We start from the raw sequence: 26,967 nt of genomic DNA on the forward strand, positions 1-26,967 counted from the left end.
ATTTGTTCCCAGTGACCACAGAAACCTGTTCTTTGGAACAAAGCCTAATTTCAAGTTTCAGGTTCACTGGAACTGGAATGGCCTTCAGGTCTGGGTCACTCATTATCCATTTCTATAGCTTCCACACCTTGGCTCAGGCGATTAGAGGATCATCAGGGGGTCCTTTTGTCCCTCTGTGGGGGGTTACTCCCACTAGGTTTATATCTGGGACTCTCCACCATTTGACCTTAGAACTGAAGAAGCTTCTCGGATGAGAGGTGAAACGTCTTCAAGTAATTTAAAGAAGTCCAGACGCTTTTCTTTGCAAGCTCCTTTGACTGTCTTATTGGAAGTGCAAATTCCTGAATCCTGTCTTGGCTCAGCTGTGAAGAGTGCTGACTTTGACCATTCGAGCAGCTGTTTTGTTAGTGAAGTGTTGCAGTATCTTGGACTGCCCGTTCTCCTGAGGATGCCTTTGTTTGCCAACAATTACTTATAATTACTCCTTCAAAGACTCGCTAATTGGTTTCAGTCACAAGCAGGAGTCGGGGGATTTGAAATAAGAGGCGCCAACTGGTTTTTGAAGAACTGGGTGTGCCTGTATCCACCAGAGCCCCTGGTAATTATGTGGCTAATTGTAAAATCTAAAGAATAATTTGTCTTTGACTGCTGGGGATTGTCATGCTTTGTGTGCTGCCCCATCCTCTCAACTGGGGGAACAAAGAAGCAGTCTCTCCAATGCAACATGGTGCAACATGCCTTTACATGCTCAAGGACTGCAGCTGCACCCCTTCCTACGGGACGTCTTGGATGGATGCTGAGTCTGTTCTTGCCTCCCGGTGTAACATACGTAGGTGGGTGGGTGCATGTCTGAGATGATCCATTATGTCACCAGAGCCCTAAGAATAGTTTCTGTGTGTCCCGCTAAGGTACTGAGGCAAGTGTGACGTCCAGAACTTAGCTGTTGTTGGGCCAAACCCAGCAGAAACAGAGGCCCTACTGTTTCACAGCGTCAGGCACACCCAGCCGCACACACACACGCACAAATGTACGGACACATGGAACCGTTTAAAGTTTTCCTCTGCCACTGTTCGAAATGCCCCCAGAATAAACACCCAGAGCAGATCTGAACCAGCAAGGCCAACGATCCTCATTAGAGAGGCTGTGACGCAATGCGATGGTAACGAAAGTTAGTGGGTTTCAGATGTTTGCTCAGTGTGGTATTGCACATGTGGTTAAATAAAGAAATGTGAAACTGCTGGAGGAGCACGGTGACACAAAATATCACAACTTTTTCTTTTTTTAGTTTCACCTACTTTTGGAGAATGACAAGAAATATAGCAAGTCTTAATCTTCTTCTTCTCCTTGGATCATCTAGCTCCATATCAACCGCTGTCACACCAGCCGTCTGCGTGTCCTCATTCACTTCCTCTAGATTCCAGCAAATGAAAAAGGCAAGACTGACAGAAATAAAATTAAAATTAAAAACAAGCTGTGTGAAATACCTATTTCAAACTGAATATCTATGGATGTTTGACCTTTACTTGGACGAAAGGAGCTCTCTAAAAGTGAGAACCTGGACCAAAAAAGGGAAATTTAGATCATCAGATCATTAATTTCCACATTTCGTGACTAAATGTGCAGGATTATATTTGCATGATAACAAACTGGGTCAGTGGATCAGGTTGCCTGGTTAAATAACGCTGCTTTTGATTACTCTGTGCACTGTAGAGCTTTTTTTTTTTTATTGTTGTCACCCATATTCTATATAATGTGAAAATATTATTATTTCTGGAGAAGTGTGTGTAAAAATGACAATGCTTCCCGTTGTGAGAAAAATATAAAAGAAAATCCAGGGTACTTGACCGCCCTGATACTACAGTGAAAATGTAAATAAGTCATAAATTAAGACAACAGTTCCAGTAAGTGAAAGCGGGTCTATTGTTGCCCGCCCCGTCTTGCCTGTAAATCCCTCTCTTATAAATCATCGCTACTGCCCTGTGGCCCCCACCACAGCACCCCCGCTCTGCTCGGACGCAAACGCTCGTTCGCGTGTGACGTGCTCGCGCCTGCGCTGTTTAAAAACGGCGGTCCCACGGGCGCTCGCCTCATCCAACGTTTCAGAGAGCAGAGAAGAGAGGTGCGAGTCAGTCAGTCAGTCAGTTCTCTAACCGCACAGAGTTCACACAGAGAGGAGCTTCGGAGTTGCTTTGCGGTTACAGACAGCCGCACAGTTCTGTGCAGGATTGCAGAGTTTCACCTGCCCGAGATCACGGGACGCTACGGTTCACCTGAGCGGCACCAAAACGTCGTTTGCATGAAACTGAAGCCAGGTAAGTTTCACGTCCTAACAAGTAATTTGGTTGTCGTGTAGCGCTCTAAACGATGTATAGAAAACAACAACAGTTTGATAGGTGTTGAAACTCTGCTGGGAATATCTGCTGAGCAAATATAGGAGGGTTTTCTCAGCAAGTTTTAAGCCCAAGTTTGGAGACACGTCGGGTCTAGCCGAACCCCGCAGCAAAATCAGCTCTTTTAGAGTTATCTCGTTTTTTCTAATAATATTCACTTCGCACGCTAACTTTGAGTTATTTTCAATCATCTTTTAGATTTTGGTTGTCAATTCGGCTTGGATGTATTGAGCGAGGAACTGAAGCAACTGCTTACTGACAGTCTTCTGTTCTTATTTTCTACAAACGAAAGCATCACAAAGCGTACGTGCCACTTATTTTGGATGGAGGGTTATTCCGGGCATCTATGAACGTGTTCTGCGTGAAATAAACAGGCTCACATGCTCGGGGTAAATGTAAACAAAATGTTCTTTCCACTTCCAGAGATTGTAGATATTTGCATGAGCTAGTTTTATATTTGCGTGCACGAGAAAACGACAGTGTATTCTGATGCACGTAAAGTGTTACCTGGATGGAAATTTGGGATTACATTTCTCTGATTGTGCGTCAGAGACTTCGGTTAAATGCAAAAGTGTGTGTGTGTGTGTGTGTGTGTGTGTGTGTGTGTGTGTGTGTGTGTGTGTGTGTGTGTGGACCCACACAATTAACTGTACCTGTCCATGTGTGCACTGGTCATATGTAACTGTACCAAAACCTGCAGGTTTGGGCTCTACCTTTGCTGTGCTGTAGGCTGAACCTGCAGCTCTTTCATGAGATGACACACTTTTCATAAGCATGTCATTGTGTTGCGGGAAAAATGCTTAGGTGGGGGTGGGGGGGGGATGCAAAGCTGTTTCCTGCGCAGGGGTTTGAGCAACAATGGCCACCACCTTAGAACAGTTGGCGGTTCTCTGTGCGAGTCACTTCTGAGGAGGGAGCTAGGATGTTGAAAGAATGGCCAAGAAAAGGGAGAGGAAAAAATATAAGGAGCAACACAATGGAGAGCAGGCAGCTCTGTCGGTATGTAGGATAGGAGAGACAATGGGTGGCCAGATGTGGTTGCATAAGACTTTTTTATTTTTTATTTCTCTGCAAGATCACAAAAGCCTTTATGTCCTCCAGAAGTGGTGTAATTGAGTTTGCAATGCACAGTTCGTTTTGAACATGGCCCTAGTGTTTGCCTGTGTCACTTTAGCTTTTTACAGTAATCTTCCATTTGTTCTGGCACGTTTCCAGTTCCATCATTGTGTTTGTTTCTTAAGAGTACAGTGACAGCAAAGCCCAAGGCAAACCTGTCTGTAAATATTTAATGGGTGCTGTCTGTCTGTAGGGACTGAATACTTCACTGACTGTGCAACTTCTGTAACCAAACCTGTTTGGTGACTTTGTCTCTTTCCCATTTGCGAGTTGTGATGACTTGTCTCTTTTTGCATCATAAGTGCAACCTTGTTTTTGTTACTTAATTTATTAGAAAGTACATAGCCTCTCATTTTGCCTGATTTACCCCCTGCTCGGCTTATCGGTCGTCTCTGGATTTGCTAACGTCACCGTCTTCGTCTGCCTCATTTCAGATAAAAGCAGTGGATGCAGCCACGCTCCATTTAAAGGAGGGTGGAAGATTGGGAGACGCGCTGACGAGAACCCGGTTACGACTAAAAGTTCCAAGCCCAGCCTGAAACGCATCATGTCCCTCAGCACCTTCCACCTCATGCAGACCCTGAAGAACTCGCCCGCCGAGCTGCGGCGCAGATTCCGCCGCGACCAGACGGAGTCCTTGTCCCACGGCGACCCTCTGTTCAAAGTGCACTACCTGGGGACGGAAAAGATCTTTTCTCTGGACCGGGAGCAAGCAGAGGAGGCCATTTCTCACTTGCTGGAGGGTATCGCGAACGGGAAGAAGCTCAGGAAGGACCACGCCCTTGTCGTGCGGCCCAGATACGTCGAGGTCAAAGAGCTGAGCACGGGTCGGCAGCTCACGAAGACCTACCTGCAGGACATTGCGTACTGCGCCGCCGACACCAACCGGCCCAACGTCTTCTTGTACATCTGCAAGCACCGGGGGCAGCAGCTGCAGTGTCGGGTGTTCTGGTGCAGCCGTGCGGAGCGAGCGCGGGACATGACCGCCTGTCTGGGACTCTCCTTCCAGCGGGCGATGAGCGACTGGCAGCAGACCGGCGTGGCCACGATGCCGTCGGGAGAGGTGAAAGGAAAACTTGCAGAGGACTCGTCCAATTCTCAAGTCAAAGCAAAGAGCTCCACGCTGCCAGCCGGTCTGGGAAAAGGTGAGAATTCAGCACTGCCACATAAAAGTTGAACCAGGAAGACTTTAAACTCAAGCTAGCCTTATTTGGTGCCAACTTACCCAAACAATCACACAGTGTGCTTCTCTCAGATAATGACAACCTAGGCCTGTCTAGAGGCTGGCTTTCACTGTTGATAATTCAGCTGCAGCAGCCAAGCCAACATCCCTGACTCTGTCCTTTTCCTTCACAGTTCGCTGGAGGAAGAGAGGCTCTGTATCCCGCAGCCCCATGAGAACAATCACCAGGAGAGGATCGTCCTCTGACAGCTTGAACTGAAACCTGTTCTTTTTTCTTTTTTTTTGTTGTTGTGGTCAGATGTGGGACCACTTTATTGACAACCTCGCTGAAGGGAAGCGACTGATTGAAAAATACAATGAAGACCACAGTGGATGTTAATGAGACATGAGAAAGGTCCATATTTGGATATAAGGACTGGTCATGGGTGGATGCTGCCGTAATCAGTGAGGACTTGGAGATAGGAGATTTTTTTCTTTTTGACTGGGCAGAGTTGCCTTTGGACTTTTGCAAGCGCAGAGTCCAACCGGGCACAAGATACTGAACTGTGACAGGCCGCAAGGCTGTGTGAGGACTAGACTGGGACATACCCAAACTGTCTGTCATGGGTTTTTAATTTTGTTTTTGGGCTTGTTTGATGTTCTGTTTGATGCTGAAGCCACCAAAGACTTTGATCTGCTGGAAAGAGACAGTTAAACCAACCAAGTACCTGCTCTTGGCCAAACAGTCCCTCGGCAAAACTGGAAAAGCACCACGAGAACCTGGAAGTCCTTTTTTTTTTTTTCTTTTTCGAGATTTATTTATATTTAAGTGACACATGTGACAGAGTCATGAAGTAGTTATTTTCTTTTTCAGCCTGTTCCATTAATGAGCATTTCTTTTTTTTGTTTTTGTTTTTTTTCCCTACTTTTGTAGTTGGATGAACAAATTTAAGACGACTAAGACAATGCGGGCATGTCATACCAAAGTAAAGTTTAGTTTGTTTTTTCCTTTCCCCACCAAGTCTGTGATATGCATAATTAGTCTGAGCACATTTGAGTCCTTTTTAAGATGATCTCACTCAGGAAATTGAAGTTTTATTGATATGAGGTCAGTTCTCAGTGTAATGCATGCCGGAGGGAAAATGGACATTATCAGAATAGAGGTGTTAATAATAATAATAATTTTAAAAAGTCTCTGCTTAACCTGCAAAACAAAAAAAGGTCCTAATTGTCTTTAGCAATAAATAATTAGCATTTATGTGAGGGGTGGGGAAGCCTCAGCAGTGACTTGCTGGTTGTTTGTGTCCCACACTGGGAACACTGTGTTCCTGTGTGAAGCCTGCGTGAGGAATGCCGGGCCATGCACCTGCATTCCAAATAGGGGGGGAAACTTGAGATGAAGGGTGGCGGCGCCTTTCTTTCCTAGAAAAACCCCAAATTCTTCTTGTCCACCCGTGACTTTGCATATTGAGCAGCCTTGTCGGTAAACAGCACGCCGTGCTTTTTTTTTTAAATTGCTCCTTCACATCAATAAAAGCCATAAAAGGTGCCGGAGTCCATCTAGAGTGACCGTTCTGGTCACACACGTGTGCCGTGTTGCGTAACTTGTGCCATGATGGTAATTTTTTTATCTCTAGGTTTACAAACATGAGAGACAGGAGGATTGTTGATGAAGCCAGAGGTTACTGTTAACTCCATTTTCTGTTTTCTGACCAAAACGAAGCTAAAAATGTCTTTTCTTTTTAAACAGGGAAGGTTTTTTTTTTTTTTCCTGACTGATGTGCAACCAGGTTGTTATCGGTTAATTTTAACATGATGTACCTGACTTTTTAATTACAAACGGCACAAGCCTCATCTCAGAAAAGGCGTCGATGTGCCCGCTTTTAAGATGTATTTAACGAGTGTTCTGTTTTTATGTTGTCGTACATATTTAAATATGTATTTTATGGAATATTAAAAGTTTTTTATAAAGCATTTGTTTGCCTGTGCATTTTGTACTCTTACTACTCTGACCCTCGATTAATCATTCTGTTTCCAGGCTTCCAGTTTTAAAATGCTATATTTGGTCTGATGAAAACCGATTTAAGTATGTGGGAGTGGGTGGAGAGGAAGAGATTGAAGGTTTTAGGGGTTACGGGGCAGCACGTTCAGATGTCCTGGGATTTATTTAGAATTTTAGTCATGTGACTCATTTCCCAGGGTTATTTCTCTAGTTCTTTAAAATTGTTAATATCTGACACCTGCAACCAAAGGTGATTCATCTCCATCTGCATGGGTTACTGCAGCGTTTGAGAATTTCATGCCTCACTTTGGAGGAAAAGTGAAGAAGTCCATATATTTTGGAGTTAATTTTCCTAATGATACGGAGCTCCCCGATAGCCTGCTTCTGCTTCCTTCCTATTTTGTACCATGGCATGATTTACAGTTCAAAATAATCCTTATTTCTCTCATACTAGGCTTCGTGCAGCCCCTCACCTCATCCTCTGCACCAACAAGATACTTTAGCCCCTCCCCCTTTAAGCCATCTTTCTCTTGATTGGCTGCCCCTTGCAAACAGAAGCACCAAGCACATAGAGCACTCTGATTTCTGAGCTTTTGGCTCACAAGGATTACTAGTTTTTTGTTTTGTTTAGTTTTGTTTTTGTTCCTACATTAATAAAAGGCCAGCTTGATGTAGCTCACAGTATATGCAAACAATCAGAATCACTCTTCTGCAGAAGAGCCGTGCACCGCGGCGCTGCCGGAGCTCTCTCTAAGTCGCTGCAACTCGAGCAGGGAGTGTACATGAAGACGCCTGAGAGGCTTCACCTCTTCCACCACTGAAAGGAAGAACAAAACAAAACATCATCACGGACACTCAGCAATGCTCTTAAATGATTATGTATCCAAGCTAAGTATGTTAGGAGAAAGGCTTCAGGTTTCATGCCTTTAAAATATAGCTAAACAGCACCACCTGCTGGTATAGTAAACCAAGAGTGATAAAGGTTCGCACCTTTATCATAATGCAACTCGTCCCGGTTGCCGTAAACCACGTACATCTCCAGGAAGTTAAGGAGAGCTCCCGTGACAAGAAAGCGTTCGGCGAGAGGAAGACTTTTGATGTAACGCATGTCCAGGGCGAACGGGTTGGACGGAGAGGGAACGGTGCAGAGGCACACCAGCTCACTGACAACGTCCCACACACGAATTGCTGACGAAGGACAAAAGAAAGAAAAGTTTGATGTTTTTATTGTGAGATGTCATGCACTGCACATAAACATATATGCATTAACCAAAGCACTAGGAGCCTTTTTCCACGGCCCTAATCCACCGTAAATACTGATCTCCGCGAGGCTCGAGCTGCAGCACAGACACATCTGCATCTGATTTAGCTCATGGAAAATGGTGTAATTATTGAATCAGTGCACTAAAACAATAACTTTCTCCTGTTAGGATTCCACACATTGTTTCCATACCTCGCGTCTGCCAGTCTGCAATGGACTTGAGTTTCATGGGCGTGTCTTTGACCATCGAATCTGTGCCACCGATGTTGACTAGGCGCTCGTGATTGGAGCGTATCCACGCGTAGGGGCGTCCGTATTTGACGTAGCCGGCCAATAGAAACAGAGTGCAGTTGACCTCCTGTTAGAGGGGGACAAAGTGTGGGCTGCGAGGCTGAGTGAGCAATTTAAATAACAGAGGCAAGAGAAGAACGCTTATACTGGCTTCTGCACTTCGCCTCCTTGCAGGTACTTACGGGTACTGCTATCTCCCTTTCACTGGGAGATGCTGGGAGAAGATGCTCCTCGATGCAGGCCTCCCTGTGACTGCAGAAAGAGCTCCAATGATTTATCAGTTTCATGCAAACCTGGAGAGCCAGTAGGAAGTTTCTACTCATACTTCCACATCTAAATCCTCTTACATGTATCATTTTTTACCCAGTTAGGAGGAGATTACTTTCCACGATGCACAATAAAAAATATTGCAATTCTTAAAATGCCTCAAACAACCCAAGCTGCCCTCTGAACCCAAGCACATATGTGTTACTATCCACACGCACACACAAACTTGCAGTCAATCACCTGGCAGTCTGTGGCTGTGTCTTGGTATGTGACCGGGAGCCTCGTGGGCCCGGAGGCTCCCCGGGCAGGGGGGAGCTGCTACGGCTGGTCAGACTGGGAGAGCTGCTGCTGGGAGAGACATCACTGCTGTTACAGCTGCTGGTGGAGGAGTAGGAGGAGGCTCTGGACACCATAAAGCCTGGGGAACGCCAACCCTGCGAACAAAAATAAAGGGAAAGGGAGAGAAAGCTGCTGTAGAAATCATAGATGTGCCCTAGATAAGACAGTGAGACTGGGGAGGTGTGTGAATGTTTCACTTGGACTGTACTGCCAAAAGTATTCACTCACCCATCCAAACCATTGAATTTTGTAAAAATCGAGCACCTAGGCATGCAGATTGCTTCTACAAACATCTGTGAAAGAATGGGTCACTCTCAGATCAGTGAATTCCAGCTTGGTACTGTGATAGGATGTCACCTGTGCAACCAGGCCAGTTGTGATATTTCCACACTACTAAACATTCCACAGTCAAGTGTTAGTGGTATTATAACAAAGTGGAAGTGGAAGAGCGGGTTCAACGAATGACCTCTGCACACCAACTTTCTGCAGAGTTAAGACGCGTTCTGTGGAGTGGCGATTCACGCTTCTCCGTCTGGCAATCTGATGGATGAGTCTGGGGCTGGTGATTGCCAGGAGATGGTACTCGATGGTGTCTGACTGCACTGTGCCAAATTTAAAGTTTGGTGGAGGGGACAATTTCATGCTTCCAACTTTGTGGGAACAGTTTGAGGATGGCCCCTTCCTGTCCCAACATGACTGCACACCAGTGCATGAAGCAAGGTCCATAAAGACATGGATGAGAGAGTTTGGTGTGGAAGAACTTGACTGGCCTGCACAGAGTCCTGACCTTAACCCGACTGAATACCGTTGGGGTTAATCAGAGAGGAGACTGTGAGCCAGGCAGTGTCTGACCTCACAAATGTGCATCAGGAAGAACTGTCAAAAATTCCCATAAACACTCCTGAACCTTGTGGAAAGCCTTCCCAGAAGAGTTGAAGTTTTTATAGCTGCAAAGGGTGGATTGACATCATTTTAAATGCTAGGGCTTTAGAACAGGATGACACTCAAGCTCATATGCCTGTGAAGACAGATGAGCAAATACCTTTTGGCAGTATAGTCTATATAATCACCCAGTTTCTCTACAGAAACTCACCAGATCCTCATTAACAACTGTCAGCAGCAACTCCTCTTTCCCCCTGAGCCAAGGCTGGAAGTATTTAAAACCCTGCAAAGGAAGCAATGTGATTTTGTGATTTTGCGAGAGGTGAGCCGAGCGTGCACGCGCATGCTGGTGTGGCCAAACCTGCAAGGATCCGAGCAAAGCAAGGTCACCGAGGAAGTGCTGCAGTTTCCTCTTCTGCTCCCTCTCTCGTTTCTGTTCACACATGCACACAGACAGCACAGCGATCTGAACATAACGATAAAAACGACGGCACCACTCCAGCGGGCATCAGCACCCTCTCCCTGCCTGGTATCATAGCAACACTTGCAACGCCTCCTCCTCACCCTGCAGGAGCACCCTGCACCCCCATCAATATTAGTGACAATAAACCCTCCGTTTGTGAAATGAGTCAAAGCACGGACACATGCTGAGAACAAAGAGTGGCATGCTGATATAAAAATGGATCGGGCTGCTCTAAAATCGCACCGATTCACAAACCCCTCACAGCTCATCGTGAGGTAAACGATACTCACACCGGAGCTGCTCATCTTAGGCCAAACTGCGGACGTCGTCGTCTCCCTCACAGGCGCGCACGCTGTGTTTCTATAAGCTGCTGCATGTCAGCATTGAGCCGTGTATTCTGCTGCTTAACGCCACTTCGTTTCTGGATGAACGCTTAGATTTGCACAAAGAGCCTCGGCTTTCAGCGGGTGTTGCCTTTCTTGGTCTGTCAGTAGCATCAATTTGGGGGAAACGAAGCCCCTAGCGGCCGTATCTGCGTACTGCAAGTAAGCTATAACTTTATAGAACTGATGCTTGAAACACACAAAAATAACTTAACTCAGTGGTCAGTTCATTAGGTACACCCTTTCGACTGATTGTTAATATGTAAGTATCTAATTAGCCAATCACATGGCAGCAACAGAATAGGTTTAGACATGCAGTTATGGTCATGGTGAGCTGCTGAAGTTCAAACTGAGAATCTAAAGGGGATTTAAGTGACTCTAAAAAGTCACGGTTGTTGGTCAGAACTGCTGATCTGCAGAAGCACTGGACATTTTCTCTGGAAGGAAATATTTTGTTGATGCCAGAAGTCAGAGGAAAACGCACAAAGGCACTACACATGGGCTACAGGACTTATGTAAGAGTGAAGTCAGACATTTGAACCAAAACAATCATTTTATTCTGATTCAACAGGCACAGCAAATTCACATCTGATCAACAAATCAACACATGTGCAAAAAGAGCATTAGTGAACAGTGCAGCAAAGGATAAAGAGGCTTTATATTGTGCTGCTGTGATTTAGCTAAAGCTTGGTGATCTTCACAGAAGACAAAGGAAAGCTCAGCCTAAAAGTTCCTGGAGACAAAGTGAACAAAGAAGGTCCTGATCTCTTTGGGGGAGATGGTCACAGTGAAATTGTCATCCCGCGTCCGCTGCTGTTTGTTGTCTGAAGGAGAGAGAAAGCAAAAATGGGTGAAGGGATTATTTTTGTTTTGTTTTTTTATAAAAACTGAATCAGTTCAGATATATTCTGTGTTTCTCACCGTTTTCCAAGTTATCTGCAGTTTTCCACTTCCACCTCTGCAGACTGGTGACATCCCAGGTCCCTGTCAGAGAACGCTCCTCCACACCCTTCACTTCGCCCATGCCTTGCAGAGCTTCCTGTTCACCGTTGTAAAAAAACAAAATAAACAAGAGTAAAAAAAAAAAAATGAAAATCTCAACTTTTTTCATTTGTCAGTATTAAATTTTCTTTTTATCTGCACCTTTAAGTTTATGGTGACCGGCTTCGAAAGCTCGGGGTCCTCTCCCTCTTCGAAGAGATGCATAATTCTCAACAGGATCCGATCATAGTCTGGCTGCGAGTGCAAATCTTTACCTGGATGCAGGCCACACGGAAATTAAATCAAACAGTGGAAATCTGCAAAACGGTAATAAATACTAGCCCACAGTTTCTCACAGCTGACCTGACTGTATGTGGCTGAGGTGAACGCTGTGATTGGAGCAGTAGTTCCACCCGGGGACGCTGAGGCTGAGCAGGTGGAGGTTGGGCGGCAGAACAACCGAACGCAACAGAGAACCACGCTTGGGCTCCTTCACCTGCCAGGGCTTCTCTGAGTGTACAAGAGTTTGAGAAGTGGTGTGAAAGGTTGAAATTAAGCTGCTTGTATGGACATTTTACTGACGTGACAATGAAAACCACAGATGAGGATGATGACTCGCAGGGTTGTACTAGTGGCCCACCACTGCATGTGGTAAGCACTTACGAGGCTGGTCTATGGGCATGACGACAGGTCTGTGCTGCAGCTGCACTGCCTCCCTTTGGTACAGCTTTGAGGTGGCACTCACAGAGCCCAGCATCATCCACAGCGTGGGCCTCACAACAGAGCTGTCATTTAGAGTCAGGTTGTACCCGAGGTTCCACTGCAAGTTGTTCCAAAGCCGCCGATGGAGCATGACCTGGAGCAGAAGAGGAGATGTTAGGTTGCCTTCTGGGTGAAGGGGCTGCACGGCCAGCTTGTTTGCACGTCTTTTTGTTTTCTATACCTCCAGCTGTCCGTCAGTTTGGCTCGACACACCGTGAGCTCTGTCGCTGACGAGCACCAGCCTGCTGAGGTCATCCTCAATGTAAGCCGTGCGCACCATAGGGAAGTAGTTCTGCAAAACGTGACATATATAGATTATTCGACATGTTGTGCTAGAATGTCTCAAGAAAGGCATTCCTGAAAACACCTACTCGTGCTAAAGTGTTGTTTGTGAATTTCCTGTATGTCCTCTTCATCATCTGATAGCCATTGTCGTCCGAGTACAGAGTCCTGTTGTTCTTCACTGAGGTGCTGGTCCTGAGTACGACCTCTGTGTTGAGGCTGAGTGGGCCCAGAGAGTAGGTCTGCTCCAGCCTGTGGCACGGCAGCTTGGTCCCAAAGCATTCTGGGACACGAGTGGTAATGGAGTAGGCGTAGTCTTTATCGCTCTCCTCTCTAGAACACGGAAGATTTCAAAATGTGAGCATGATCATAACAACTAGTGGTACTTTTAGCAGTAAGAGAAGAGCAAGATAACTCCCATAACAAAAAATATAACCTACGTAAATAGATGATAAACTACTCGTCACTGTTGCTCACCTGTAGAAGTACTGCCTGATCTCAGTGACAATCTTCCCTGGGATTATCTCCATTTCCACAGCCTTGTAGGCCCGCACAGCTGAACCATTAGCGCTGAAGATGTAGTTATCAGAAATTGGCCCTGCTTTTACGTCTCCATTGGCATCATATTCCCAGAAATCCTGTGTGATCGTTACTCTCCTTTTCTCCTCACTGCCGTGTATGAAAAGAGTTGCAGAAATGTGTGAAAACAACTTCTGTTCATTGAAGTATGACAGCTGAACAAGAGTTATGAACTGATGGAGGCTTAAACCCTTACAGATAGGTGATGCTGTGCAGTAGATTGGTGTCCTGGTCGAACAAGAGTTCGTAACATTCGCTGAGAACAGGAAGTAGTCGCCTCCCTGCTTTCGCCCGGTCCTTCACGCTGCGTCTCTCGAACGAAGCGGCCTTAGCTTCAAAAGCCTTGGAATTCTCTGGGAATTTAATTAAGTATTTCCTGTACTGAAGGCCTCCAAGTTCCACTACGATGAAAAGGTCGTAGGTCGCATTGGAGTGTGCTGACCCCTGGATCTGAAAGAGAGAGGGGAAGAGTTGAGATTAATACATACAAATGCAGATAAAACTGCTCATTTAGGAAAAATTAATCACTTGACTCTTAGTTGGTCTGATATAATTAAAGAGGACTTGATGGCTGATGCTGCCAGCTTTAGCTATGCAGATGCTTCTATAGGTACTGATACACTCTGCTTTAGCATTGTTTACTATCAACATACGGTACTGTGCAAAAGTGTTGCGTGACTCCTCAAAGAGATATTAGCAGAAAACTTGGCACATCTCAACCTGATATCTTAAAGAATGTGAGGAAACTAATAAATGCAGGACAAAGGCCTTAAAAGCTTTCAGCAAGATGAAGAGTATCTGGAAATTACATCCTTAAGAAATATGCAAAAACCCCAGTAAAGACCTTTTAGAGCACCCGAGAGATGCATCAGGACCAGTATGTACTCCATCTATTGTAAAAGTGATGATACCCCCCATCATATACTGCATTTTCATGCATGTTTGCACATTTCTGTAAATCTCTGCACATATTTCCCATTCACCTATCAACATATAAAGAAACCATCAAAACAACAGTACCTGCGCAGGGACGGGCTGTCCATCATCATCAAACACGGCAGCGCTCGGCTGCGTCACGGTTACGTTGACGATTGTGGTGATGTTCCACGCCAAAGGGTTATAAACGATGACATGCTGCTCCAAAGCCTGATCAACATCTGCTACAGAGCAAATCGATGAGCAGTTTACTTCCTTTTCGACTTTTACATGCGAAGACATGCACTGGCTAAAGTGCTCTGTTTAGCTCAGTTAATTACTATAAAAACTTTTTCTTTTTTTTAAAGTGGAAGCACTGCAGAAATATCAGATTATTGAAACCTTTTGTAGGGTAGTGCTCGCCAAGGGTGCTGGGACTCATGAGGTTGTGGGGCAACAGAAAGAGAGCAGCTAGGAGCTCCTCTGCTCCCATCATGGCCTGCAGGAGATGCTGCTGGTACATGTCAGCCACTTTGGGAGACTCCGTGCCAGTGATGCCATCGTGATGCTGCACCTGGAATACCAAACCACTCCAAACTGAATGTTCAAACTTAATTACAGAGAAGTATTTAGCATGATGATTGCTTTGCCTTCTAATCCGTATATATTTATTGGACCTTCAAAGTCTTGCAGTATTTGTTATTTCACTATTTTTCAGGAGTACCTCGGAAACAGCCCAGCGCAGCGCTCCGAGTTTGTCCAGGGCCCAGTCCTTGGCCACAGGTCCATCTGGGAAACTGATTCGGTAGCGGGCGAAGAGGGTCTCTGCTGCGTACAGCTTTGAGCTGGCATGTCGCGCCACGCCTTTCAGGACGTTTCTGGAGGCGTAAAACCCCGTCCACGCCTGGTAGGGCTCTAAAAAGTGCGACACATTTCCAATTTACATGAAGTTTGTACGAGACAGCGTGTCGTGTTTTCAAATACACAGTACTTTATGTGAAGAGGACCTCTTCACCGTTTCGTGTTAGGATATCGATTTGTTACCAGTTGAATATGGCAGGAAGTCTTCACTCCCACGCACCTCCCAGGTTAGATTTGATTGGTAGATGGCTTGGAAGTATTCACTCAGAGTGGCGTACTGGACTGTTACCCCAAACTCTTTGCTGTTCTGGTTGATGTACTTCATCAGAGGGTCCATGTTGTTAAACTGTACTGATGAGTTGTAGAACTGCTTGTCACAGCCCTAAAACGGGACGATCGCACATGTGAGTAGGCTGTTTCACAAAACTAACTCCTACATTTTGTCCCGAACCTTAGATACGTTTACCATAGACTGTATATAAAAGATGGACACTTCCACAGTAGAGTCCCACTTTGAAACTTTGTTTTGAAGTTTCCCATTTTTTCTTTGTAACAGATCATATTTGGAAAAGAGAGTGAAGTGGTAAGTCATCAGCTAACAATATCTAGCTTGATTAGGGTCATAGTCTCTCTGAACAAATAAAAGATTGCTTCTTTTATGGTTTATTGGTGCCGTTACCCACACCAAGCAACATTATTTGTCAGATAACATCTTTAAAAACAAGAAAAGAAGTTCTTTAGTTTTGTATTGCAAGCTTTAAATATGCTTCTAACCCAAAGTTTAACATTTCTACAAAGAGGTTCTCACTTTTTGGAGCTTGCCTTTTTTGGGGGCTTTAGACGAACTGCATTTCATCCCTTAAGATTGTTACTTGGATTTGATACAAGATGGATGGATGGGCGGGTGGATGATTTACAGTTCTTTTTGACTTACCCATGGCCAAAGCACATGATGAGTTCTAAACCACGCTGCTCTCTGCTTGATGTTCTCCACCATAGTCTTGGCGTAAGCATGGACTGTCTCCTTGGTCACAGGTAGGCTCATGTTGGGGTAAATTCCATCTTTAGGTGGGTCCGGAAACAAGGCAACTCCATTCCAATAGAAACCAGACCTGAGACATAAGAGGAAGAACAAGAATAGTTATTAAAGATATACCGTATTAATGACGACCACAAATGTAACATAAGGCACCAGAGAAGCTAAAAATGAAGCACCGGTTGGAGAATGGCAGGTAGGATGGAGTGCAATAGCTGAACTGGTCCATGGTGTGAGTGAAGATCTCTTGCTGTGATTTCAAAGAGGGAGAGCCTCGCCATACAAACTGCAGTTTCTGTGTTGGAAAACATAAAACTAGATTAGCTATAAATATTTGGAGCACAGATTGAGACGACCATGTGACTGTTGTTTTTATGCTGCGCTACCTTGTTTTTCTGCATGGTATCCTTAAGGTCATAGTCAATGCGAGAGATGAGATGCGCATTGAATCCAGCCAGGGCAAACAGTACAGGGGTGGTGGCAGAGGCTCCGAAAGGATCCACATGCCATGAGAACTGAGGACGCACCCCAAACGTCTCATACAGGAAGCCGTGACCCTCTGAAACAGCAGGGAGGTTCTCAGTTACTGTGGATTTTTCCTTCCCGCTGTCACCAAGCGCTTACTTATATGCTGTCACTTGATCATTGGGGTTTTCTCACTATTACTCTAGGGTTGTTACCTTACAATATAAGGCACCTTGAGGTGACTGTTGTTGTGACTGTGGTGTTATATAAATAAATAAAACTAAACTGTGCACATGTGTGGTTTATTGTGGTCTTATTTTTATTTTAACAACAGAAACCTGATATTTTAACAGGAATTGTTCACATCTTTAGAACCACTGTATGTTATTGCTGCAGCTGTGGACTGAAGGAGCAGGAAGTGTGTGGCGTTACCCATCATCTGCAAGATGTCATCGTCCAGGTCAGTTACAGCCTCATCGTGCATCACTTGACCTCCGATGATGAACTCAAGACGACCTTCTTTGATAAGCTGTCGTACCTGGAGAGAAAGAGAGAGGAGTTTGCACAAAAACCACAGCAGGGTTAATCTAAGAGAAAACAGCTGGGATGTTTAATTTCTGGGGCGTTATCGTGTACCCTCCATAGTCACGTAGCCGTGAATATATATCCTCACCTGTTTCTTTTGTGTGACCGAGGCCACGGTGTCCCACCAGAGACGGAAAAACTCCTGCTCCACAGCGATGAACCTGCGCTCTTTAACCTTTGACAGCTCCTCAGTCACACTGCTGTACACATTAGCTGCATAGGCGTGCATACTCTCCTGCACTCACATTTATAAACACATTTACCCAGATTAAAGCCCAATCTGCGCGTTATATGCATCTCAACTTTTTAGCCGGGTTAAAGACACCTACCTGGATAGTGTACACCCAGCCAACATCCATGTGACTGTGAGGGATCACAAACGTCTGAATCGGCTCTTCTTGCCCTGCCACTCCATGCGAGAACCAGCAGCAAACAGCAAACACGACAGCCGTTACAAATCCCATCTTTGAATCCCATACGAGAGAAGACGGCTTAGATAACTTGGCTGACTTCCTTATTATTGTTGTGCTACGGCATGTGACTGTGACGACGGAAGCCCAGACAGGCCAAACCGCCGACTTGTCGTGTCGCCTTTTTTTTAAAGGCACCAGTGACCTTTTCACCGGAAGCAGTCAGTGTAAACAGTGCGCACATTTGGAGGTGAGAGCGATATTTTTCTACCCAGCAGAGAAAATGTCTAAAAACACGAAAATAATGTTGGTGTTTGGAGGGTTTGTGACGGCCGTTGCTGCTGCGTTTTACCCCATATTTTTTTACCCCCTCACACACAAAGACGAGTACAGTAAGTTGTCTTTCTTTGCTTTCATTTAGTTACACAATTAGTTTAGAAAGCCTGGCCTAATGTCGTTTACAATTCTCCTTAGTTACGGCTGAGCTAAATGTCATTTTACTCCACAAATGATAAGCAGTCCGTGTAGGTTTGTTTAGCTTAGCTAGCATAAAGAGTGCCATTGAGGTAACTCATGTAATCTAACACATACATTCAGTTAGAGCGCCCGTTAAGAGTCAAAGGTGATTATGAACATTATTTGACTTGAATAAATCCAGCTACTACATTAATACTGCTACATTTCTTCCCTGTTTTAAAGGAAGTTATGTCAGCTAAGACAAATATAGTCCTTATCAGGTACATGGAGAGCTGTCGTCCTGACATACATGGGACATGAAGACAGTAAAGACTGGTAATAACCAGCTGTAGTGTTTAAAAAAACAAAGGAAATTGTTTATATCAGTGACTTTAGCTGCAAGTTGTTGTTGTTTTGTTTTGTTTTTTGTTTTTTTTAACAGATTTACCCAAATTGCTCTGTTATTCTGTCCTTGCTAGGAGAAGTCCAAAAGGTGAACCGGGCAGGGATCAACCAGGCAGATGTGCAGCCTGCGGGTAAGTGTGAGCTGTTATCAGCTTGTTTGTACAGCTTGCATACTGTACATACAAATTCATGAATTACAACATATATCTTAAGAGTAAAGGGGATCGCTATTGTTATATTTTCTCTCTAGTACAGTACTGTGCAACGGTCTTAAAACACTCCTCATTTCTTTATATTTTGCAACGAAAATGGGAAACGGCTTCAGTAAGTTATTGTGCAAACATACATGGAATTACAGTATATAAAGGCAAAAACAGAGTTTGTACAATCCTAATGAGTTTGAAAGTCACTATTTGGTATGACCACCTTTATTCTTCATCACAGCCTGAACACTCTTACGCAATTCAATTTTATTTATATAGCGCTAAATCACAACAGCAGTTGCCTCAAGTTAGCTTTCTTGTCGTTTCTTTAAGTAGTCTTCAAGAATAGTTCTCCAGGCTTCTTGAAGGACATTTAAAGCTCTTCTTTGGATGTTTCTGCCTTTTGTTCTGTTGTCTGTTAAGATGATCTCACACTGCTTCAACGATGTTGAGGTCCAGCATCTGGAGAGGCCAATCCATGACTGATAGACTGATTATTATTAATGAGAGCTCTCTGTCTCTGTGTCTCTTTTTTTGTCTGAAGGTATGAAGATATGGTCTGATCCATTCAAGGCTGCAAGCAAATGATGACCACAGTGACCCCTTCACTGAGACGCTGCTGCAGACTCTGAGTACAGAGTGTCTTTTTGATATGTGCTTGGTGTGTGTGTGTGTGTGTGTGAGTGAATGACTGTTGAGTGTTAAGTTACCTGTTAAATAAACTATAATCAACTACTTAAGAACCCAAACGTGGATATCTTTTTATTATATTGTGTTTAGATGGAGGACGGCTAACTACACAGAAGCACAGATACAAAACAATGGCTGTTTTGTTTTTACCCTAAATTCAACCTAGAGCCACCTGCTGGTCTCCTGTTGCCCACATGAGGGTGCACCACTCCTGTGTGTTCCCGCTAAAGGCAGTGGACTGTGTAATGTCTTGTTTGTGCATCTGAGATATTTTGGAAAAACCATTGTATTTCCAAAAAAGCTTTGCTCTGGTATGCAGCCTGTAGGAAATTATAATAAAATGCAGTGGTTTGTTTACCCATCTCATTCACAGGAATCCCTTTTGACATTTTATTTTGATTTAGTTGATGTGAGAGTCATTAAATCGGTTCAGCAGATGAGGGACAATGTCCAGAAATGTGCGGTATCATCTTCCAAAATGGAAACAGTAGAGACAGAGTTATTCCAGGACACATCGCTGTATTATCATTTCCCTGTCACGCAGGCGGGGTTTAACTGTTGCTGTTTAAATGACATGTGACCGGCTATGTTTTGCCCATAGGCTGAAAGGACGGGGCACGGCTCCACCATCCTCTTGTTCAAATCCTACTCGATGTGATCCAGACTGGCTTTACGAGTCCACGGGTGCTGTAAAAGCAGAGAATTCCAAAACTGCCATTTTTTTCCCCCTCCTGTACTTTTGTGGTTTCCTGACATTGACCAGCTTCCCCCTTTCAGAGTTTGGTCCATCAAAGTCCTTCTGGAAGAAAGATAGATTAAGAAAGAACTAAAGCATGTGTTTATGGTCCTTCAGAGATGGGGCATATTTAAAGTTGCCCTTAAATCTTTCACAGTCCTCGATGTAGCCTGTACTTTCGAGCTTTTAGGGCCATTCGCGAGGCCCGCTGCCAGCAAAACTGACAGCGCAGGCCAGCAACGGCCACTCTCCTTCACAACCCCCAAATCAACAAGCCCCATTGTTTATGAGAGGTTGTTATTGTTGGGCTGCATTCAGAAACAAGAGAAAACTCAAGAGCCCGGCTGTGCAGAGGCGTCCAAAGTAAAGAGAGCGAAAGGAGTGAGGGGGTGGTTAAGGAAAAACGAAAAGCAGAAATTCCTCTCATTCCCCACTGGTGTTTTCCAGATTCCTCAAGCGACAGCTCCTCGGCTGTGCGAGTGAAGTAAGCAGGCAGAGGGGGAAATTGAAGCAAACGGCGAGAGGAAGAGAACCACATTCTTGAGGGGACGCGTCACCTACACGCAGGATAGAAAGACACTCTATCTCTGTTTCTCGCCTGGCAGTGTGTAACAGGTTGTGCAGCATGTACCAGGCTTTTATGGCTGCTAGTTGTGGAGTCCTCTTTATGCTGCCCTTATCCCATGATAGACACCCTTCTCTATAAAACGTTCAGCAGGGTCACAGCGCACTATAAACCAACATGAACTCAACAATGTCGCCTCTGCAGTGCTTTTACTATCCCGCTATTAACCCATCACACAAATCTCTCTCAGCTATTGAGGGGGTTTAGGAAAGTGGTGGCACGCCGTCGGCCGCTCTGAGCACTTTGTTAAGCCCGAGTTTGAGAGCGGCCGATAATTGGCAAAGGTTTCTAACTAATTGCCATGGGAACAAGGGTCGACAGACAGGTCAAGGGGTTGCAGCGGCAGCAGCAGTGTTCGGGAAAGGGTGGAGAAGTATGTAAAATACGAGCAGCGAACACCTCGTACTATATCGAGTGTGGAAAACCGGAGCGAGAACATCAGAAAGCTCTCAGAGCGTTGCGCTGGCACATATGACGACACAACTGTGGTATTTGTTTCTCTTTCAGGAAGTGTGACATTTTGGGAAGATGACTCCTGTTAAATGTTTCGCAGTTTATGCAGTACACGAGTAAACAAAGACGCTTACAACTCAGTCGAACCTCCTTGCAACTAGGAAAAATCGGTGGTTGCACAGTGATTGCTTGAATTTGTTCAGGTTCGGCAAATTGCAAATAGCTGCAGCACCCAACTGACTGTCCAAAGGTTGAGCACGCAACTGCCTCAACCTCTGGATGACCATTTTTGGAAGAGGTTAACTGGTGGGAGGCAACCTGTCTCCAAACAATTGGAGTCCAAGTTGGACTGACTGTTATCACTCTCAGACAGACTGGTAAATGATTGCCAGTAATTGCTTTTTAATTCATAAATTAGATTGCCAACACATTGCGATCAGTCTGAGTTTGTCTGCAACTTGACTTGATTAGTTAGCAACGTAGCTAACTTTCCATATGTTGGTAATGGTAATGGTGCATACAGATCAGTTGAGCAGTTACTAAATTTCACCAAAGATGATGCCAAATGTGAAAGGACAAGAATCTCCTTGTCAGATTATCACTTAAAAATAAATGTATCACACACTGGTACAAAAATACCCCCACAGTTAGCTTTATCGCAAAAAATTAACAGCATCTACATTTCACATCTCGCATATGCCGCTAAGCCTCGTAAAACAATGTACCCGAGTGCTGTCCGCATTCTTGGGTCAGCAGGCGCACGGCTGTGGAAACAGATAGTAAGTCTGAAGCAACGTCTAGGGCAAAAGACGCAGGCCCGGCCCACAGCAGGCCGGCAGAGCAAACTGTCCCATGGACACCAAGACCTGTGAGCTAGTGTTACGTTTATTGCATGCAGGAGTGTATATGTATGTGTGTGCATGCATCTTTCAAGAAAGAAAGCGAAGAAGTTCAGCTAAGAGGAACCCAGAATCCCCCCGAGACTAAACTGTGGTTGTGGAACTTACTGGAACTCTAAACATCTTGTGTGTGCTTTTGTATTATGTTCTTTTTTGCCCCAAGCAGGACCACAAATCGATAATTATGGTTTGTTTTAGGTTGCATCCCCTTTGCCCAGTCGTGAAGGCATTGCAGTTCATTGCTGCGGTGTGTCAGTTCTTAGTTAAAAGGGGACGGTGGGGTTGTGCGCAGAGAGCCAATGGTAAAATAGAGATGATGCAAAGATGCATTGTCTTTGCATCATGTGTGCTTCTTGTTTCCTGCTGCAATCTTACAGGAACTGGTTATAAACAGACTGCATGGCCGTTTGGCCACCCAGCAGTGCACGTGTGAAAACATGTTCTGTGGTTTTTGCCACTTGCAGTCTGTTATTAGCCGAACTCATTACAAACATTCATGTAGTAATTAGTAACAGTTACATTTTGTGGCATGGTAATTTTCACATTATTCAGAGTAGTCATTAGCACAATTCATGCTTTCAACTTAAATGCACTTCAGTCATCCTGAGCTTTTTTTTTAAACATAGTTTTAGCCATGTTTAAAAACAGTGTGCGCCTCCAACCTGACCCCTCCTTAGAAAGACACCATTTTTAACTTCAATATATTTAATGAAGCCATGCGCAATTTAATCTTTGTATCAGTGACAGGCCTGAAAAGTACATAAGGGTTGGTGGAAATCTGGTGCTTTTGATTTGTCTTATTGTTTCCAGCAAGTTTTTGAGGCCTCGTAACGTACATGAGTGTTGAGGCATGACATTTTCAGAGCTCACAGTTTCTCAGCTCTGCTACAAACTGCAACCAAATCAATTTTACATCCACTTTAACTGTCACAGTCCAAAGCAAGAAATCTTGTTGTTTTTTTTTCAGAACTTTTTTTTGTTTTTCTGTAATCAGCAAGAAGGTCGTAGGTTTGAATCCACTATCTTCACGTGTAATTTCTATGTGGAGTTTGCATATTTTCCCTGTGTTTGTGTGGGTTTTCTCCGGGTACTCCAGCTTCCTCTCACAGTACACTTAGTAGGGTTAGGTTAATTTGTGATTTTAAATTGCCAAAAGGTGTGAATGTGTTGTGTGTTAGTCCTGCAACAGACTGGTGACCTCTCCAGGGTGTACCCCGCTTCTCCGCCCATTGTATAAGTGGAAGAAACTGGCTCGATGGATGGATGGACCAGCTTTGAGCATCAGTATCATTGGATGAATAACAGTTTCAATGGCAAAACTGCACTAATTCAATATCTGGGATGATCTCTTATCCAATAATTCACCAATGACGACTTCAAAAAGTATTTTGGAGCAAAGCTTCGAGGGTACCTTTCACCATGTGGGGATAGCTAACTTGTCTAAACAATGCTCCCTAGAGTATGAATCTGCATAAACCTGTGATCCATCCACCCATTTATTTTCTTAACTGTTTATGAGATTTAGGGTTCACAAAGAATTTGCAAACATAAACTGACATTACTGTGAATTATATTCATGCCACTTTTATACCACATGTTACATTAAACAAGCTCAAGAAGATGGTAATATGGTGGTAATAAAGGCTGCTTTACTGCTGTAATTTAATGTTCAGTTCAGTTCTTTTTTATTTCAAACATATACATTCACCAACGTTTCATAAAACCATTCCATGCAGTTGTTTGAAAAGGAGTAGGCAGAAGTATATACTTATTTAGCCCTACCCCCTCAGGTTTACATCCTCATCATCTAAATTTAAACAACAAAAACGTATACAACGCCTTCAACTTAGAACATAACATCACAAAAAAAATATTTTCTCATAATGTAACATGGTCAGCAGCGATACTCAGGGAGGCCGCGTTGTTTAAACGCTCAGTTGGCACTAAGAGGTCTAAAGTGTGCCAAGAAAATATCCCCCACACCATCGCGCTACCAGCAGCCTGAACTGTTGATACAAGGCAGCATGGATCCAAGTTTTCATGTTGTTTATCCCAAAGTCTGACTCTACCATCTGAATGTTGCAGCAGAAATCGAGACTCATCTGACCAGGCAACGTTTTTCCAGTCTTCTATTGTCCAGTGTTAATGATCCTGTTTGAACTGTAGCGTTAGTTTCCTGTTCTGAGCTGACAGGACTCGCACCCAGTGTGGTCCTCTGCTGCTGTAGCTCATCTGCTTCAAGGTTCAATGTGCTGTGCGTTCAGAGATGCTCTTCTGCAGACCTTGATTGCAATGAGTGGCTATTTTGCTACTGTTGCCTTCCTATTCCTAGTCTGTCCATCCTCCTTTAATCAGCATTTTAACTGCCACGCACTGGATATTTCTCTTTTTCACACCATTCTGTGTAAACATGTACACGTGGGAAAATCCCTGCAGATCAGCAGTTTCTGAAATACTTACACTAACAACCATGCTACGTTTAAATTCACTTAAATTATGCTTCTTCCTCATTCTGATGTTCAGTTTGAACTTCAGCAGGTTTTCATGACCGTGTCTCCCTGCCTGCCCTGAGTTCCTGCCATGTGATTGGCTGATTAGATAGTTGCATAAACAAGCAGTTGAACAGATGTCCTTAATAAAGTGACTGTGAATGTACGTTTTTCTTTTATTGGCTAATATCCCCTGTTGCAAGTGTATGCAAGTCCAGTCGTATACAATTAGCTGATGTTTTGCTTGTTCTTGGATGTGTAAAACTGTAAAAATGACAAAACACGAAAGCCTGCAAAGATTGCTAACTTACTGTGGGTCTCCGGGGGTTAAAGAAACACCAGTTGAACTTCATAATCCTCATAGTTTAACTCATTTGGGTCTTCTTTCTTCATGGCTATTCAGACAGGCAGTGAATGTGATTGAGCAACACCTCTGAAATGAGGTAAGTAGGAAATTCTCAAATGCGGCTCAAAGAGAGCCAAAAGCCCGCCGCTTTGGCTCCTGTTAACATATGGATCAGTGGAGGAAATGTTTAAGCAATTAATTATACGTTTAAGGTTGGAAAAAATACGCAAATTTCTTTTATAACATCTTTTTTTTGCAGAGGAGAGGAAAATTTTTGTTATGGACAGACCTCATCATCGCAGGCCATCTTTTCCTCTTTTGTAGCCCCATGTTCCCTCTGTTGATGTGGAAGCAAAACGCTGAAAACCACAATTACATTTAAATCAGTCAAACTGTCTGATTAACAGAAAACCGCACACACGCACACACCGCTTGAAACGTTACTGTCACCCATCCTAAACACACACCATTACGGCATCGCAGTCTGAGCCCGTGTGAGGCTCGGCCGTCAATCAAGGCATATAGCAGGTTTCCGTCTTTGAGTCCCAAATATGATATTCAGTATTTCTTATGCAGTAAAGCAGCGGGGCCACTGTTGACTTAGGCAAGGTTACTGACAAAGAGGGTCAGAGCTGTGAGCAATCATGCTGTTCTTCCAAGCCTCTCGGAAAGGTTTGGAAAAGAGAAAAGAGGGAGGGTGATTTATTAGGAACCTCAATATTTGACACACTCATTTGTGAAAATAAGTCTGCAGCCTATCAAAGCCATCGCTTACATTAAAAAACCCATGGAAAGCTCTTTTGAAACTACTTTTGTTGTTTTTTTTAACTGGGCAGGCCAGTTTTCATTCATATTTCCTGGCACGGCACTTTACTCCCTCTCCATCTGAGGGACTATATCAAAATAAACAGCTTAACCCCGAGACGGCATTTAAAAATTATATTGTGAACAATACAGAAGGTATGCCGTTTCCCAGAGCCCGCTTAACAGCATGTAATGCAATAAAGCTCGATTAAAAATGTGTAATATTATGATCTAATATAACCACTGAGTCTTTAGTTGGAGATGCCGTGCAACGGGACCGAGTGATTCATAGTGCTGAAAATATTCACAATACCCTCTTATTTTTTCTTAATATTCAGCTACAGGAACTGGGTCTTATTATTAGTGGTTTACACACAATGTTAATTAATTCAAGGAGTCAAACTTCTATGCATACAAGTCACTGTATTAAAGTGAATTAAATCGTTTTAATGGATATTAAATAACCGCAGGGGCGTGCGGTGAGTCATATTTGGAGTGTATTTTCATTTTAGTGTAAATGGCGTGTGGGTGAGCAGACAAGATCCTGCCCCTGTGCTCCCCGTGGGTTTTTATTAGGGCCTTGTGGATGACAACAGAATATATGACTTGGCTTCGTATGGGAATTCTGGGAAAGTCATGGAATTTTGGACGTCTTGACGGAACACAGGCACACAGGTCTTGGCCCATTCCCTTGTGGAGATGGAGGAAAGAGGAGGAATCCTTCTGCAGTGTGCGTTTGCGTCCTTGTGCACATATACGGTGGCCCTGAAGGAGATCCTTATGGAGCTGACCCAGAATAATGACAGGTTTACAGCACAGCACCAAGCAGCAGGCCCACATGTGGCTGATATCAAACAAAGAGCAGGAACGCGCTGACGCAACCAAGTCGATCATCCCGATGATGATTAGAAAGGCCGGTGATCTGTATTACTGCCCAGGTACAGGATCTACTCTGTCTGTTTAATGCATTTATCTTCCTTTAGTCACAAAAATCTGCAAGCCTCGTAAAAAGACAATCTTCCATCTCTAAGGATTCACACAGTCTCTTAAATTTTGGAACAACCATGATTTAGATTTTTAACTACTTCAGTTTTCCAAGTCAAGTCACATTTTATTTATATGGTGCATTTTAAGTGGTTTACAGGGACACTCATTTGTAAAGCCAGGTCACCAAGAACCCAATTACAAATATGGGACTCACATAAAGAGACAACATAATACAAATAACATTTGAAAAGATATAAAAATAAAAGCACAACTGAAGTCTAATAATGATTAGACAACAGTCAAACCACGAGGGACCTCAGGCTTAACTCTTTACCTCTTGAAAGCCTACTAGGAATAACTCTTGAATCTCTGTTCTGACACGAGTGGTTTCTGTCATATTTCAGTCCTGCTGTCAGAACAAAGTCGATGTGTTTGCGTCACT

At 44.1% G+C, this 26,967-nt stretch overlaps 4 protein-coding genes across 7 annotated transcripts; 2 read left to right on the top strand and 2 right to left on the bottom strand.

The window, feature by feature from the left end:
* Positions 1–2,079: 2,079 nt before the first annotated feature.
* On the top strand, positions 2,080–6,639 carry LOC146580191 (protein FAM43B). The gene is made up of 3 exons (XM_085266804.1): positions 2,080–2,312; positions 3,941–4,651; positions 4,863–6,639. The coding sequence occupies exons 1-3, from the start codon at positions 2,297–2,299 to the stop codon at positions 4,946–4,948; spliced, it is 813 nt and encodes a 270-aa protein (XP_085122930.1). The 5' UTR covers positions 2,080–2,296; the 3' UTR covers positions 4,949–6,639.
* Positions 5,456–10,687, bottom strand: LOC146580192 (uncharacterized). Of its 2 annotated transcripts, XM_085266802.1 has the most exons (8): positions 10,464–10,687; positions 10,072–10,143; positions 9,922–9,993; positions 8,730–8,923; positions 8,405–8,474; positions 8,124–8,289; positions 7,661–7,858; positions 5,456–7,487 (listed from the first exon to the last, which is right to left on the bottom strand). In XM_085266802.1, the coding sequence occupies exons 1-8, from the start codon at positions 10,476–10,478 to the stop codon at positions 7,372–7,374; spliced, it is 903 nt and encodes a 300-aa protein (XP_085122928.1). In that variant the 5' UTR covers positions 10,479–10,687; the 3' UTR covers positions 5,456–7,371. The 2 variants fall into 2 exon arrangements, with proteins under 2 accessions (XP_085122928.1, XP_085122929.1); XM_085266803.1 differs by lacking the exon at positions 10,072–10,143.
* A 403-nt stretch (positions 10,688–11,090) lies between these two features.
* Positions 11,091–17,650, bottom strand: man2b2 (mannosidase, alpha, class 2B, member 2). Of its 2 annotated transcripts, none has more exons than XM_085266806.1 (19): positions 17,352–17,650; positions 17,111–17,257; positions 16,870–16,975; positions 16,359–16,531; positions 16,152–16,267; positions 15,871–16,048; positions 15,120–15,318; positions 14,800–14,990; positions 14,478–14,649; positions 14,181–14,317; positions 13,357–13,610; positions 13,059–13,250; positions 12,671–12,914; positions 12,481–12,591; positions 12,201–12,393; positions 11,901–12,047; positions 11,700–11,812; positions 11,478–11,595; positions 11,091–11,380 (listed from the first exon to the last, which is right to left on the bottom strand). In XM_085266806.1, exons 1-19 carry the CDS (start codon positions 17,484–17,486, stop codon positions 11,280–11,282), a joined length of 3,027 nt encoding a protein of 1,008 aa, XP_085122932.1. In that variant the 5' UTR covers positions 17,487–17,650; the 3' UTR covers positions 11,091–11,279. The 2 variants fall into 2 exon arrangements, with proteins under 2 accessions (XP_085122932.1, XP_085122931.1); XM_085266805.1 differs by having other exon boundaries at positions 14,181–14,320.
* Positions 17,651–17,691: 41 nt separating this feature from the next.
* On the top strand, positions 17,692–19,554 carry smim20 (small integral membrane protein 20). Of its 2 annotated transcripts, XM_085266808.1 has the most exons (4): positions 17,692–17,824; positions 18,368–18,424; positions 19,041–19,128; positions 19,277–19,554. In XM_085266808.1, the coding sequence occupies exons 1-3, from the start codon at positions 17,716–17,718 to the stop codon at positions 19,082–19,084; spliced, it is 210 nt and encodes a 69-aa protein (XP_085122934.1). In that variant the 5' UTR covers positions 17,692–17,715; the 3' UTR covers positions 19,085–19,128; positions 19,277–19,554. The 2 variants fall into 2 exon arrangements, with proteins under 2 accessions (XP_085122934.1, XP_085122933.1); XM_085266807.1 differs by lacking the exon at positions 19,277–19,554 and having other exon boundaries at positions 19,041–19,239.
* The last annotated feature ends 7,413 nt before the right edge of the window (positions 19,555–26,967 follow it).

Source organism: Mchenga conophoros, linkage group LG3 (assembly GCF_057382185.1).
Source record: "Mchenga conophoros isolate Kocher_MC1m ecotype Shallow Benthic linkage group LG3, M_conophoros_male_GT1.1, whole genome shotgun sequence".
NCBI classification, from domain to species: domain Eukaryota; kingdom Metazoa; phylum Chordata; class Actinopteri; order Cichliformes; family Cichlidae; genus Mchenga; species Mchenga conophoros.

Bases quoted from the DNA above. Each gene is read 5' to 3' on its own strand.
- LOC146580191 (XM_085266804.1), top strand. The intron at 4,652-4,862 runs GTGAGAATTCAG...TTTCCTTCACAG, and splicing joins GCCAGCCGGTCTGGGAAAAG to TTCGCTGGAGGAAGAGAGGC.
- man2b2 (XM_085266805.1), bottom strand. From the start codon at position 17,486: ATGGGATTTGTAACGGCTGTCGTGTTTGCTGTTTGCTGCTGGTTCTCG. The intron at 12,394-12,480 runs GTATAGAAAACA...CTTCTGCTCCAG, and splicing joins AAACTGACGGACAGCTGGAG to GTCATGCTCCATCGGCGGCT. The intron at 12,048-12,200 runs GTAAGTGCTTAC...TTGTACACTCAG, and splicing joins CATGCCCATAGACCAGCCTC to AGAAGCCCTGGCAGGTGAAG.
- smim20 (XM_085266808.1), top strand. From the start codon at position 17,716: ATGTCTAAAAACACGAAAATAATGTTGGTGTTTGGAGGGTTTGTGACG. The intron at 17,825-18,367 runs GTAAGTTGTCTT...TGTCCTTGCTAG, and splicing joins CACACACAAAGACGAGTACA to GAGAAGTCCAAAAGGTGAAC. The intron at 18,425-19,040 runs GTAAGTGTGAGC...TTTTGTCTGAAG, and splicing joins GGCAGATGTGCAGCCTGCGG to GTATGAAGATATGGTCTGAT.
- LOC146580192 (XM_085266802.1), bottom strand. The intron at 7,859-8,123 runs GTATGGAAACAA...GTCCTTCGTCAG, and splicing joins TGCAGACTGGCAGACGCGAG to CAATTCGTGTGTGGGACGTT. The intron at 7,488-7,660 runs GTGCGAACCTTT...TCTTCCTTTCAG, and splicing joins CGAGTTGCATTATGATAAAG to TGGTGGAAGAGGTGAAGCCT.